This window comes from Eleutherodactylus coqui, chromosome 1, assembly GCF_035609145.1.
Source record: "Eleutherodactylus coqui strain aEleCoq1 chromosome 1, aEleCoq1.hap1, whole genome shotgun sequence".
In the NCBI taxonomy this organism is placed as follows: Eukaryota; Metazoa; Chordata; class Amphibia; order Anura; family Eleutherodactylidae; genus Eleutherodactylus; species Eleutherodactylus coqui.
This window is the reverse complement of record NC_089837.1, coordinates 381193375-381208638: the sequence shown is the minus strand read 5'-3', so window position 1 is coordinate 381208638 and position 15264 is coordinate 381193375. Positions and strand designations below refer to the sequence as shown.

Genomic DNA, 15264 nt, shown 5'->3' with positions numbered 1-15264 from the left:
CAAATATAAAGACAAATAATAAACAAAATCACAACACAGTACAAAACAAGTAGAACACGACACATCCAACTATTAGAATTATCTATGCCTAATAAAAAATGTAATGTTGGCATGGCAGTCACATGCTTTAAAATAAACCCAGCCTTTTCTAAAAGCACATAAAATAAGGCGAGAGAATACTCCATGTCCAAGTGTGGCCACATAGGGAAGCAGCAGCGTTTTGTTCATCTCTGCCCATTCTAATAACTGCAAGGCTAGAAAAGTGTTTAAAAGAAAGCCACCACAATGCAATAATGGAAACACATCCACGCACAGACAGGATTACACAATGCATAGAAGAAAAAAAATGGTGTCATGGATGCTGCGAAGCCAACTCACCAACTTTCCTCATAACTGCTATAAGGAGCCAAAAAAACAAAGCGCAAAATTAGATCTTAAAATAATAAAAAGAAGAAAAAAAAAAGAGACTAAACAAAACATGTGCATGTTAGGGTAGATCTCCATAGAGACTTGGGAGTCTGAAGCCTAAGGCTGGGTTCGCACTGGGCAGATTTTGGGCAAAAATCTCACGGTTTGGCCGCAGCGAAAAAACGCGAGATTTCCGACGGGAATCCACTGCCTCAAAACCCACGGCACATAGCCGCGGGTTTTGAAGCAGCCTGGCTGCTCGCCTTTCTCCTCCCATAGAGGAGAGCACGGCTGCAGTGGAAGAAAAAAAAAAATGAACATGCTGCGGCTGGCGAATCTGCACTACAGCGCCGGCTTCTGACAGCTTTGCCGCGGCGGATTCGCCGTCCTGTGTGGACGAGATTTCTGAGAAATCTCGTCCACATGGCTGGCTAATCCCGGGATTAGATGGCCGCAGGCAGACTTGCCGAAGTGAATTCCTGGACGGAATTTCCACAGCAAAACTGCCCAGTGTGAACCCAGCCAAATAGTTACCATCTTTTTATTTAAAGAGGGTCAGTTTGCTTTCCTGACATGTTGGTTTTAGTAAATACTTGTATTCCCCATGAAATAATTCTGGAGCTTCCTTTCTTATAACTCCATGCTATGCTGTTCCTCAATCATAGAAATCTATGAATAAATTGACAACCGAGTATTACCATTCTACTTGTCAAAGGGAAGTGTCCGTATGCAGTCTGATACGGGCAACCCTGAATGGACAATGTGAGCGTGTACTGAGCACCCCCTACTGGTAATACCCAGATGACGATTTACTTGTAAATTTCTAGCACGGATAACAGAGGAACAGTACAACATCGAGTTATAATACAGAAGCTCCAGAACTGTTATATTATAGGGAATGTAATTACTTACTAAAACATATATGTCAGGAGAGGTGACAGGTCCTCTTTAAATTGACACAAAAGGGAAAACTAAAGTAAAAGTGGGTTGTCTCAACAAACCAATCCCTTTTGTGCAAAAATTCACAGAGGGAATCAAAACCAGACTTTTAAAGGGCTTGTCTGAGTTAAGGGAAACCATCGTCACCGGGACCTCCATGATATAAAATAACAAATCAGTAGTGACTCACCTATTCCCTGTTCATCCTCCGTCGTCAGCTTCGGGCTCCGCTGTCTGTTTACAGGCAGCTGTGACATACTGTAAACCTGCTGTAGAAGTTAATGACAGCGTTCAGCCATAATCGCTAAACGTTGTCATTGTTTGTAGACGGGCTAAGAATGAAAAGTGGCATCACAAGGAGCCGGAGGATGAACAGGGGAAGCAGGAAGAAGTGAAAAAACTGTTGACTTGCTATTTTATACCATGGGGGACCCGGTGACATGGGTTTCCCTTAACTCAGACACCCCCTTTAAATCACTCAGCAATCAACTGATTTTGGCAGGGGAGGATGTGGCTGAACACATAACAGTGGCAATTTATGAAGTCCATTTATCCAATTTGACAACAGCTAGGTTCATATCACATTTGGAGTAAAGGCTTCCCATACACAAGAAGATTTACTGATATATAGATGTATCATGCCCACAGGCTTTCATTAGGCAGACCTGTGCTAAAACTGTATCCTTTTGGCATATTTCTGGCCAGAATACATATGTCTACATAACTGACTAAGGTATATTGAAACGCATAGTGTATGCTTTTCAATAGCAGTGTGTGCCAAAAAAGATATAGATATATACATATATATATATATATATACATACATACACACATACACACACACACACACACACACACACACACACCATACATTTCTATATATAGTAGGAGTGCAGCTACTGAACTGGCCACTAGGGGGCTTAGTTATAGACTTTTCAGGTAGTCTGTGTGGCAGAGAGAGGGTTTTTCTCTGCTTTGGAGCTGGCTAATTATGGCCAATTATGATTCGCCACCTGAGAGGGCTCAATAAAAAGAAGTGTGAGACTCTCAGAAAGGTCTCCCATTCTGGAGAAGAATCAGGCTAGTGACTGGGAAAATGAGACTGGCACTGCTAAATCCTGTTGAAACTGGCACTTCGAGGTAAAGACACAGCTTGTGGTAAAAATGGTTTTTGGGATGTAGGTTATAGTTCGTGTCCCTGGTTGTATAGTGCTGGTGGAAGCCAGATTTGAATGGAAATCCCCAGTCACAGAGTATAATTTGCAAGTAAGCCAACCATCTTACCAGAAAGATGGTGATTTCATTGAATTGATCACCAAGTTGTCATTTATGGTGGAAGATGCAGGCATTTATTCACAAGATGGCACAAAGTTCGCTATGATGCAACTTAAAGAGCCAGAGGGCTAAATTGCAAAAGACTGAAGGAAGTTTTTTTCTTCAGAGGAGTTCAAAGTGCCAAAAGGCTGAATTGCAGAAAGTGTTGTTTTGCAAAACGTTGCTGCTGCAAGATTTAAAGGGTCAATAGTCCAAATGAAAAAAGTCAGTCTCTGATGAGAGAGAGGGAGACATACATATAGAAACTGTGTTATGTGCTGAATTGAAAAAGTTTGTCTCTGGGGGGAGAGAGAACCCCGAAGACTGCCTGCTTTGCTGAGAAAGATTGTTGTCATGAAGGCCTTGATTGTGCGGAGTGGCTGCATGATACAGACAGCTGTGCAAAGTGGACATTCTATAACCCGAGTTATGTTTCCAATTGTGCACCCTGCATTGTGAGATGTAAGAGCTGCAAGTGTCATTGCAAAGATCAATCATGGGAAAGAATGAAGCATCTAGTGAAACCCTAAATACAGAATCCCATTGAAGAGGGCCGGATAGAATACAAGAAGCCTGGTGGAAAATGGTGGTGTGGCCGCAAGGGTGAGGTTTCCACTGTGGTAAAATGCACAAGCAAGTACCAGAGGTCGGTGCAAGCTGGTGTGTGACCTGAGCAGTGAGAAAAACCCTGGAGCCTGCTCTTAGAAAGGTTGGTTGCACCCTGAAAGCGTGTGCTGCAAAGAAGCCTTGGAGCCTCTTGGTCAGAGCTGAGGGAGCCTGCTGTATTGCCGAGAGATTTGAAGCCTCACCACCAAAAAGCCTGTGAGTAAATACCTCAGTGTACAGACAAGCGTGATGCTGGAGCCAGAACATGCCTGCTACATATCAAAAGACACTCTACCATGTATTAAAGGGGTTGTCTCGCGAAAGCAAGTGGGGTTATACTCTTCTGTATGGCCATATTAATGCACTTTGTAATGTACATTGTGCATTAATTATGAGCCATACAGAAGTTATTCACTTACCTGCTCCGTTGCTGGCGTCCCCGTCTCCATCTAATTTCGGTGTCTTCTTGCTTTTTTAGACGCGCTTGCGCAGATGGGTCTTCTCCCTTCGAAAGGTTGGTTGCACCCTGAATCAGGAGGCTGGAATCGGCACATGTGACGGGGGCGGAGCTACGCAATGACGCGTACAAGGGGGCGGAGCCAAAACGCCGCTGCTGCCGAGCGGAGCCGAAGGGAGAAGACCCATCTGCGCAAGCGCGTCTAAAAAAGCAAGAAGACACCGAAATTAGACGGAGCCATGGAGACGGGGACGCCAGCAACAGAGCAGGCAAGTGAATAACTTCTGTATGGCTCATATTTAATGCACGATGTATATTACAAAGTGCATTAATATGGCCATACAGAAGTACTTAACCCCACTTGCTTTCGCGAGACAACCCCTTTAAGTCTGCATCGTCCGCCAAAAGGAGCGAGACTTATTAATATGTTCTTAGTAAAATGTTTGAATTTTGCTGCACACATATTGCTTCTCCCTGCCTACAGAAGTGCTATCTTATCATCACCTGCATTACATACCTAACAGGTGGAGTCTCAATGTCCAGCAGTCTGAATTGTGACCAAGATGAGTCAAAAGGGTTTCCAGAGATGCTTCTGTACAAACATAGTGGTGAGACCCTTTTAATGACTGCTGAGGTTGTGTACCATGGACTTAAAAAGTCTGATGGACTAAGGGCTCCTGCCCACGGGCAGATATTTACTGTGGAATCCACGGCGGCCGCCCGCACAGTGGATCCACAGCAAATAGCGACCATAGCATGCTATGGGAAATAGATTCTTCCTCCACACTTGCGGAAACCAATTGCAGCATCGCAGCATGCTCCATTTTTCCGCGGATTCCTTGCGGACGGCCGATCCACAATGAACACTGTGGGCGGGCCATGGATTTTGTGCCGTCGCTTAGCGACAGCGCAGGAAAAAAAATTACAAAAAGTAAAAAATCTGTACTGTGCATGTGCGATGGCGAGCCGCGGGGGTCCATCCGCAGTACAGAAAATAAACCGACAGAGTAGGTAAGCGCTGATGCCGCTGCTGCCAGAGCCAGATTCTGCGTGTGGAATCCAGCTCTGCAGTGTGCAGGAGGCTTAAATGTTAAAAATATATTGCATGTGGTAGTGTTAGAGGACCATGATACACAAGAGTTATGTGATAAGATGAATTTAATGTAGTCTTTTGTGCATAAAGGTCTATAATCCATTACAGTGTCCCATAGTCTGCAAAGTTGAATGCAGAGTGTGAACAGGCTGCTATAAAAACCACAGCCAAAACATGAATGAATTGGCTCAAGTGATAGGCCTACTAAGGTTGATGGCAACCCAGAAAGTTGTGTTGCTAGCACAGTTTTCTGTGATTCTAATGTAGTTGCTAGTGGCAACTACATATCTGTTGTACCTACAGGTAACAAAAAGGTGAAGATAGAGAAAAACAAGACTACTTTTCTGATGAGTGAAGATAAAATCATCATAGACCAAGGTGGTCACTGTGGCAGAAAAGGTCAACAGCAGCACACAGGTATGCCTTAAAATGAAGTTGGTGAGGCAGTACAGGGAAGAGGAGGACTTGAGGAAAATTTATTAAAGTGCAAGCTAAAATTTAAAAATTCTTTTGACAGCTAAAGCCGTATCAGAAGAAGAGCTTCACTCTGTAGGAGAAAATTCTTGGACCCCATTGGAGTAGAAGAAATTAAAACCCATTTGGGAGAACTTTAATGTGAATTACATTCCACAGAAAGTGCCAAATTAACCTGCAAGCTATAAGGAAGAAAAACTCAGAAGTCTGCAGGCAGAGATGGTCCATGTACAGGGGCAGCTTGCTGCTGCCAAAAGACAAGCCCAATGGAAAAGAGATAAACTAGCAGGCACAACTGCAAATGGCAATGGCATGGATAAAGAGCAGGAACATAAGCTTCCTGTAGCAAGGGAAGCGGAGCATAAGCATGAATCTGAAAAGCTGCTAGCCCTTCCTAAGGAGTCTAGGGGTAAAAGCCAGTTATTCCAGTGGAGGATGCAAGGGCAGAAGTGTTTGAAGACATCACAGAATAAGTCATTCAAGTAACGAGTACTGGTCAGAAACAGGGTTCTGCAGATGATTAGGATTGTGTTACGATGCAGTGCCAAACAGTTGTGAGAGACGTTTCCAGTGAAGTTAATAATGCTGATCAGAAGAGGAGTTTACAGTGAACTTCACAAAGCAAGAAAAAGTCTGAGAGAAGAGCCTATGGTGGGCCACCCAACATCCCTGAGTTTTTCAAGTTCATAGAGTCGAAGCATTTGATAAAGTGCAATACTTCGGTCTCAAGAAGAGACAATGCGGCAAATAGTTCCAGGTTGTGCAGCAAGAAAACAGGGAAAGGTGGTCTGCGTTACACAAAGAAAAAGAGTGCTCATATTCCAATTGGTGTCTTTGAATAGGAACAGCATGTTTTCTAAAGAAAATGCTGGAAAAGCAATTGGAAATACAAAGCCCCCTAAACCAGTGCCAAGTTGGCAATCTCCGATGGTACCACTGAAGTGATTGTAGTAGTGGCACCATCAGGCCACCACTACCATACACTTTGTGATGTGCTGTGGCTGTACTTTCTGCAAGACAGGTAAACCCCCCAGTTATCCTACCCCAGAGGTGTAACCACCTCAACACAGCACTCCATGAGCTATCTATGCCACCAGTCCTCACAGCCCCTATGTACCTTCTTCCCACTCTTTTTCCACACAGCTGTTTTGTCTTCTGTGATGCTGTTCTGCTGCTATATACTAAATGTATTTTTTTAGAATGCGAATCAATAGCAGATATATGCAACTACCATATATAGGCATTCATTTGCATATGCCAGGGGCATGTGTTGGCAGACCATTTCAAACAGAATGGCTGAGCATACTGTGAACCACGAACTTAGCTCTTTCAGTCCAAAAGAATGAGAGCTGTTCTTCATAGTAGCTATCCGCTCTGTCCTAATAGAGGGGTTCAGAACAAGGAACATAATTGAGTAGATTGACAGAAGTTGTGCTTGTGAGACAACCCTTTAAAAAGAACTTAAGCCACATTGAAACATACAATTAGTAGATTCAGCTAGTTATAACAGTCAAGGTTGTTCCCAGACAGCATGTCAGCTGGTCAGTTATAGCATAATCTCATACAAAAATGTCTAATCCAAGAAAATTCCAATCTTACAATTATATTACTATTCACATAATATGCAGTAAATGCCTCAGGAACCTTTAGGTGACCCAACATCAATAGTAGGCAGTGTCTGTGGAGGAATAGGAGTACCCCCAAGTCATACTTTGTTATGTGCTGCTAGCTCTATTATGTCTTATACTGTATGATGTTATAAACATTGGTCAGTATTAGGCTTGTATTACACTGGCTCACAGATGTAGAACAGATACTTTCTAGTCATTTTGGAGTAACACAGTAAATGCTGCATCTTAATTTTTTCTAAAAAGGAGAGCTCCTTTATAATGCCATTCTCTGAGCTAATCTGACATGGTAAGATACAGGTGTCCAGAAGAATGGTAAGGCCTCATATGGTCGCCTCTACAACTTTACCAGCCAGTGTGCTCCATGCATCTATCCTGCCCGATGTCAGACTGGGTGGTAGAAGAGAATCATAGGGACACTATAAGCATGTCATTAGAAAAGAATGCTGGAGAACTCCTCTATAGACCTGGTCTATCAAAAGACCTTTATATATGGTTGGTTATGATTAACATATTATGAGTAATATCAGTAACCTCACACATCTGGGATACAAAAGTGCTTACCTCTTCTTTGCATCTTCAAACTTGTGTAACATTTTCCTCAATCCACCAGACTTAAAACCCTGGCAATGTGCTGCTGGTGCTCCTATAGTCACTATATCATAGTTCTGATCTAAAGTTAGAAGTTCAGATTAGTTTCACTTGCAGTTTACCGGACACAATAATCCCCATGAAATGAGAGTTGTGAAGAATGTTGCATGAGTACACAGAACTGTTACAATAGCTATATTGTAGAAATTGGCATATAACCTGAAATTGCAAGTTATTGGTTTAAAAGGAACACTGTGCATAATGTATAACTGAAACATGGTTATGCTCAGTGCAGCTCGCAGGCAAAGTATGATACAGGGATTCCTGTTTCCTTGTCCTTTGAAACCCTGCATCCAGCATCAACTTCTCAGGCCATGCACTAAAGTTGGCCATACACATTAGAAAGAAATAGGTTGATGGCTCAACAACTGTTGAAATTCTAAGGAGAACAATATCCATATTGGCTCTTACAGTTGTTCAAACTGGCCATTTATGTTCAAGAGACACTGGGTGATGGATGGAAGATCTTGCTGGGAACATTCTCTCAAAGAAAGAGCTTTCATAAATGAAAAATCCTTCATGAGCACAAAAGATCTTTCACTTGTAAGAATATTTCAAAAGCAGCAGGATTCTTTCCAGGTAATGACTGTCTATCATCTGTCGGCTAAAATGATCATTCATCGTTATGCTTCAAGGAATGAACAATCATTTTGTTTAAAATTGTCCATTTTCATCAACTGCAGTCCAATGTGTATGGGCACCTTTACAGTGTATTAGCCTTTGCTTAGTGTGTTTATTTAAAGAGGTTTTCCAGGGCTTAGATATTGATGACCCATCCTCAGGACAGGTCATCAGTATCAGATTGATGGGGGTATGCCACTTTGGACCCCCACCAATCAGTTGTTTGAAGAGTCCATGGTGCTCACATGAGCTCCACAGAGTCTTCTCAGGCCTACAACATTATGTTCATTGGTCACATAGGCCAAGAGCAGCTCAGTCCCATTCAAGTGAAAGGAACTGAGCTGCTATACATCTGCTAAGTATGGAGCAGGCTCAGCTTCTGAGTCCGCGGCATTCAATGGCACTGTGCATTTACCATACACGTATGGCAGATCTCAGGAAGTGGTTTAAAGTGATTTTCTGAGTATTTAGAGAGAGAATGTTATGGACTGTATACTGATAAGCTTCTTTCTATGCCTTCATTCAGTTCCAATTATGCCTATAGCAAGGGTAAGGTAAAGCAAAATGGTTGTTAGGGATGTCGCCTGACAACCCCACTATAAAGACTGCAGTTGTCAGGCAGTAGCAACAAGACTAGTACTCAGACATGGCTCAACATATGAAAGAGAGGCAGTTTGGCACGAGTCAAGCCATGCCACTCCTTACTGCTGCATGAATCAGATTTTCTACAAAGAACACTTAAAGTTCTAGACAAAGCGATACCTGATGTGGATTCATCTTGAACTCTCATTCTTTGAATGTGTAAATTGGTAGGAACAAATTCTAGTTTCTTGTCGGCTTTTAAGCTACTTGCTTTAAAAGAAACACCTAGTAAGCAAAAATAACACATTTGAGAATACAATACTCAGAATTTGACATTAACATTACTAAGAACAGTGAATGAATACTTCAGAGAACCACACCTCAGTACTAGCCTTCTCTGCCTCAACAATATGACACATGAAAGCTTTTCGTTGGGGTTCAACGTGAGGTAGAGTATGGCATAATGGGGCTGCAAGAGCCACAGGTCACTAGAAGAAACCATGTAAGCAGCACTCTTCATAGTCAGTTACCGCAGCCTCAGTAGCCTGGTGACAAAATGTTTGGGACAGCAGCTCTGTGGCATACCCATGTTACACAATTTTAACTGTGTGCGATAACCTATGTTCTAGATAGAACTGCGATACCCGCTGGCCTTCAGATCAAGATAGTTCTGTGGCCCATTTATCTTCACTAATTTGGCCCAAGTCTTTTTTCCAATTTTTCTATTGTCTTTATTGGGAATTGCTGTATAAATAAGATATTACACCCTTCATAGCTCCAGAAGACCCAAGAAAATTCACCAATGCATGTTGAACCGTAAGAACAGATAACGAATGGGCCTGAGCAGCAAACGCATGCCATAATTGTAGGAACTTGAAGAAGTAACTATGGGCAACATCATAAAACTCTCTAAATTGTACAAAACTATAAAAGTGACTCCCAGAATGCACCTGTTCCAAAAACATTACCCTCTCTTCTCCCATGCATTTTAGGGTTTCTCCAGAGGAGAGTGTATACAGTAAGTCCATCCAGTTGTAAAACGTACTTACATTTATTCCAAACTTTAATCATTAGAGCAATAGTCAGATATGATCGCCCTTTTTTCCTCCTTTCATCCCTCTCTCACATACTGTTATAGGGAGGTTACAACCTGTCACTTTAGGAAATTAATCTGCCATTTAAACCCATCCCGTTTCTTTCTCCCTACCCCTTCATTCGTTGCAGCTGAGACGCTAGAAAATATATCCAAACATCGGATTGCCAGCCCTCCAGATCAGATACATTATTAACTGAAAGCTAATGTGTTTGCCAGGCAACGGCACTGTCCCTGTGGAGTGATCTAAACCTCCACAAAGAGGGTGAATATTGGGAAAATGTTGAAATGACTCATACAGATATCGGATGGAAAATTCTATGTCTACTCTGGGGACTCCTACCGTGTTTCCCCAAAATTAGACCCTGTCTTATTTTAATTTTTTTATCCAAAAGAGGTGTTAGGTCTTAATTTTTGGGGGATGTCTTATTATACTTACCTAGCAGGTTCGATCCAGATCCCTCCTTCTGCTCACTGGAGCTCTGACTCTGACGCGCTGAGCCTTGGCATTGATCAGCCAATTCATAAACCTGCCTCCACAACATGATGGCTGTGATTGGTTCATCGAGCGCTGCTTAGGCAATCAATGCAGCGCTCGATGAACCACTCACAGCAATCGCATTGGTTCATGGAGGAGCTGCACTGATTGGTTCTCGAGCGTTGCTCAGCCAATCAGAGCCATCACTCACTTTCTGGAGATGGGACTTATGAATCCTATAACCAGGGAGTAATCTTCTGTGGGCGGCTGAGGACTTCAAAAAGCGCGTTGGAGCTCCAGAGAGCAGCCAGAAGGACCTGGACTGAGCCTGCTAAGTAATAGACTTTATTTATGTAATGTTGCTAGGGTTTGTTTTTGAGGTAGGGCTTATACTCCAAACCTCCCCAAAAATCAAGGTAGGTCTTCTTTTTGGGGAAATTGGGTATTATAAAACAGATGAATGACATTATTACAAGTTCACATTACCAACTTCTATGCTCGGTCATGCATCATATCATTCCACCTAACACTTCCTATATTACCACATCTGCAGTTCTCCATTCTAAGATTCCAGTAAATTAGGCTTAGTGTCTTAGATTTCATATGAAGTATTTATTGCTACATGCATGAAAGAAAAACATTTGAGAACCCACAATCTGATGGTAAATTTCTTCAACCGACCTTTGTACTGATGAAGATTAGTCAGATTATCTTGGTATGTTAGAATGATCGTCTGATACTGAGTTACTATCTGCCGACGAAGATTTTCCCAGCATGGAGACAGCTCCCCCAGTTCTTCAAGTTCACACACTCTGCAACACAAGACAAAGAAAAGCTCTTTTATTAGGGAGACATGACCTCAAAATTAATGTATATGGGATGCACAGAACTTTTATCCCCTTAGTAACCAAGTCTGTTTGCGCCTTAGTGGCACAGCCAAATTTTGGAAATCTGACATGTGTCACTTTAACATAGAATAACTCTGTAAAGGTTTTGCATATCCAAGTGATTCTGACAATGTTTTTCCGCCACATATTATACTTCCTTTAGGTCATATAATATTTATTAAAAGCTCAAAAATTGGGAACATTTTGAAAAAAAATTATAATTTTTTTCACATTTTCAATAGCAATATCTCAGTAGCCGTGAGCCAGGAGATTTAAAATTTGCCTTCTACGCATGCGGCTGAGGTAATGATGTCTGGCGCTCATGCACAGAAAACCGGCGTCAGGTCCTGGAGGACCAGATCGCCACGGGACATCACAGAAGATTGGGGGGTGGGGGGGGGTGTTGAGGGGAGCTAAATCTTCAACTTTTTAAAAACTTTTTATTTACTTTCATGCGATCGCCACCATTAATTGGATAGCGACGGTCGCGTGACTGGAGGAGAGGGGGCTTCCCGCGCCCCCCCCCCCCCCCCCCCCCATGACAGCTCCAGGTTGACGGATACCTCCGGTAACCGTCAGCATGGAGCTGTCATGTCCACAGCCTGCAGGGCTTAATTTCCCAGAGGAAGCATATTTCTACGGCCCTGGGGATTAAAGCCCAGAAAAGCGGGACGTAAAAACACTATGGGGTGATCACTAAGGGGTTAATATGGTATATGGATTAAACTGACCTGTTGATGGAAGGAAGTGTAGCGAGTTTGCCATAGTATGTATATAATATACATTACATTAAAGACACCCTATTGTTTTTTGTTTTCTTTTTTGCTAATAATCTACATAAAAATTTCTGGCTGAAAAACTAGAAACCACAAAACCACCGCAGTTGATAGTGCTGGACTTAGATATTTTGCCTTGGTGTTTTTTGGCAAGTAAAGTGCAGAGACTGCATACAGCATAATGTGGATGGAAGGAGTTGGGTCACATATTTATAACACCGAGCAATCTATACAACCCGCATTCTCCCATGACTATCTAAACTGTTCAATAGAAGGTGCAGTACATATATTACCAATGTACCATATCAATCCTGTGCATATACTACACATCTGTATTTAATGTGAGAAATTGCACTATTCTTGAGATATTCAATTACTTTTACTCCATCTATCTAAATCAGGAAGCATCAGGTTTCTAAATTTTTGTCCCACTACAATCCCTTGCTCCATAGCTCGAGAGTTGTGCAGTCTAATCCGCTCTTTCCCCCTTCTGAGCCGAGTGCTTCTTCCTACTGCGCATACAGATGGTTAATAAATAACATTTCCACATATCCACAATATGTGGGCACCATTTTTTAGACTTTCTTTGTTTTTTCAGGGACCAGTTCAGTTTTGAAGCGGGTTAGATGGGCATGTGTATTATAAACCCTCTAAGAACTGCACCTCTCAAAGTATTCAAACCTACATTTAGGAAGTTTGTTAACCATTTAGGTGTTTCACAGGAATTAAAGCAAAGTGTAGGGGAAATTTAAACATTTCAATTTTAAACTATTTTTTTTTCTGTATCCAAGACAGAGTTATCAGAAAAAAAGGTCTTATTACCCCGAATCTGGGGTTTTCACAAATATCCCACATGTGGCCCTAGAGTGCAGCTTGACTCAAACACGTCCTCAGAAATGAAGACACACTTTGTGGATTTTGGGTCTCCTGTTTTTCGGGACATTCCAGGCATGTTCACACGGTGGAGTTTGACACACTATTTTTGCATTGATTCCAGCAGAGAGATAATGTACACTATTATTAAGTTTATTTTTTTTTACTTCCAATTAAACTTTACTGTGAACTACTGTAACTAGCTATCACTGCGATAACATGCCCAGAAGACCCCATTGGGCAATGATGTGTGACCGCAGCTCTCTTGGAGAGGGTAGATCACATTGCTACATGCAGGGAAGCAGGCAGATAAGCTGCCCGACTTCTGAGATGGAAGCAGTGTATTCTCACTGTCATGGCTGTGACTACCTGTCACAGCCATCACATGCCCTAAAACTATGATGACTAGTCTCCAGGCAAAGTTCTTAGATCCGAGTGGTCATTAAACTCTCAGAACACAAAACGGTCATTAAAATCTCAGAACACGAAGCACTTTCACAGTGAGGAGTATGGACATGTATAGTCTATGGGCAGATATCTGTGCCTTGTCATAAGTATGTATGTTATAAGTGTGTATAAACATGCATGCCTCTTCAGATCCAATCCATTTAAGCCTGAAGAAGAACCCTGCGTCGGCTCGCAAGCTCGCTATTATTACATCATGTATTTTTGTTAGCCATTAAAAGGTATCATATCTACAAGATTACGCCGTTTCTCTTGCTGAGAACAATCACGTTTTTTTTTCTTGCGCTGCGAGAGCGAGTGAAAACACTCGCCTCGCAGCGCAAAGAAAAAACACTGCGATATTGCAAATGCTTTCAATGGGGCTGGCAGCAGCAGCAGTGTGTGCCTCAAACCTCCAAATGTATAATTACAATCAGTCTCCCCCCACAGTATAATTCTATCCAGTTCACCTCTCCCCCCACATTATAACTACACACTAAAGTTCCAGGGTAATGATGAACCAGTCAGAGGCAACTCTGTCCATCTCCCACCAGGGTCCATAGGCTTGCAACATATCTCCCCCTTCCTTCACCTATCCCTTCCCTGTCCATAAGCAAGCTGCCGATTTCAGAATCTCAGTCCATAGATAAGCTGCTCTTCATTTTTCACCAATTACCTTCAAAGATGCTGCTGGCAATGTAGCTCGGGTTAGTTACTTTATCACATGAGCAGTCGGCGCTGAGGAGTAAATGCACAATTCAGAAGAAGTTTCTGGTAGGCAATGTCAGTGGGTGGGCAATAGATGCAGAAAAACAGCCTCCACATTACTGCCAGTCGCAGATGATAAAAATGAAAAATCTTGTCGCCATTTGCAAAATCTTAAGTGCATATCAGAGCCCTGAAATGTCAAAGGTGCTACTGCATACATGATTGAACAAACCTGAGGAAAAAAAACACATATCTCACCTTGATGCGTCCTCTTCAAGCAAAAGTTTTACAAATTGCCTAGGTATGTGCAAGGACAGGACGCTCTCTGCCATTTGCTCTAATATGCGTAGGTGGTTTCCATCTGTTGTAGGAAAACGGTACATGCGACAGATTGCACCACCAAACACTGAAATGTGGAGAGAAAAGTAGTAAGCAATATAGCAAACTTTTATACAGCCATTCAGGAATGTAGCATCCAAAGCAAATAAATATGAGAAGTAATGGCTGAATGTTCTTACATGAATGTTAAGAATCAATGGCAATCTGAAGGAAACATATACAATGTACAAAACCGAAATGTAGGTTTGATTTTGTTTTTCGATTGACTATATGCAATGGGTTGTCTGAACCTCCTGTTAAGCCATTAAAAATGTATCCTCATAACTGGTGTCAAAGAAGATTTGGCATTAGGGAATTTTAGGACAGGCCCTGTGAAGTTGGCAGGCTGAGGAGAATTGGCTTTAAATGGTGTCAGAGACATTTTTCTGCAATAAAATGTGTTACAAAGTTTATTATTTTTCCTTGTACTAAGGATGTATAATAATCTTTATTTATGTAGCGTTTATAAAAAATAAATGTAACATTTAGCCAGTCCTTAGTGCCCATTTACACACCAACCATCCCTGTTGAAGGCATTGGCAAAACCAGATGTTGGATGTTTGATGAGTGAGCTCTGGATTTTACTATGTAGTTCTTGCTGTTCTACTGTTTGATCTGTCTGGTGGGTACCATTTTTTGTTTAACAGCTTTTTTAGCTCTTTCAACTAACTCTTGCTTTTTATCAATGAGCTTTATGGTTCAAATAAATTTTATTGAATACAACTTTGTCATGGTTATTTGCTTATATCTTGATCGACAAACAGGAAAAAGGGCAACTTTAGCAATGGAATTCTGTTAACTTCTACTTAGTTGTACATATGGGGGATAGAAAGGAAATGGAGAGGGGAAAGACT

The 15264-nt window shown here is 41.9% G+C and overlaps 1 protein-coding gene across 7 annotated transcripts in view; it reads right to left on the bottom strand.

Annotated features, from left to right (window-relative positions):
* Nucleotides 1–15264, bottom strand: part of INPP4A (inositol polyphosphate-4-phosphatase type I A) — a 109971-nt gene that overhangs the window by 42443 nt on the left and 52264 nt on the right. For 4 of the 7 annotated variants that reach the window (XM_066579104.1, XM_066579130.1, XM_066579145.1 and 1 more), the window contains exons 10-14: nucleotides 14291–14438; nucleotides 11026–11156; nucleotides 8954–9058; nucleotides 7484–7592; nucleotides 379–396 (exon numbers count right to left, since the gene is read on the bottom strand). In XM_066579104.1, the coding sequence (XP_066435201.1) occupies nucleotides 379–396; nucleotides 7484–7592; nucleotides 8954–9058; nucleotides 11026–11156; nucleotides 14291–14438 (511 nt within the window). The remainder of the gene's footprint in view (nucleotides 1–378; nucleotides 397–7483; nucleotides 7593–8953; nucleotides 9059–11025; nucleotides 11157–14290; nucleotides 14439–15264) is intronic. The other 3 variants (XM_066579122.1, XM_066579136.1, XM_066579154.1) reach the window with 1 other exon arrangement.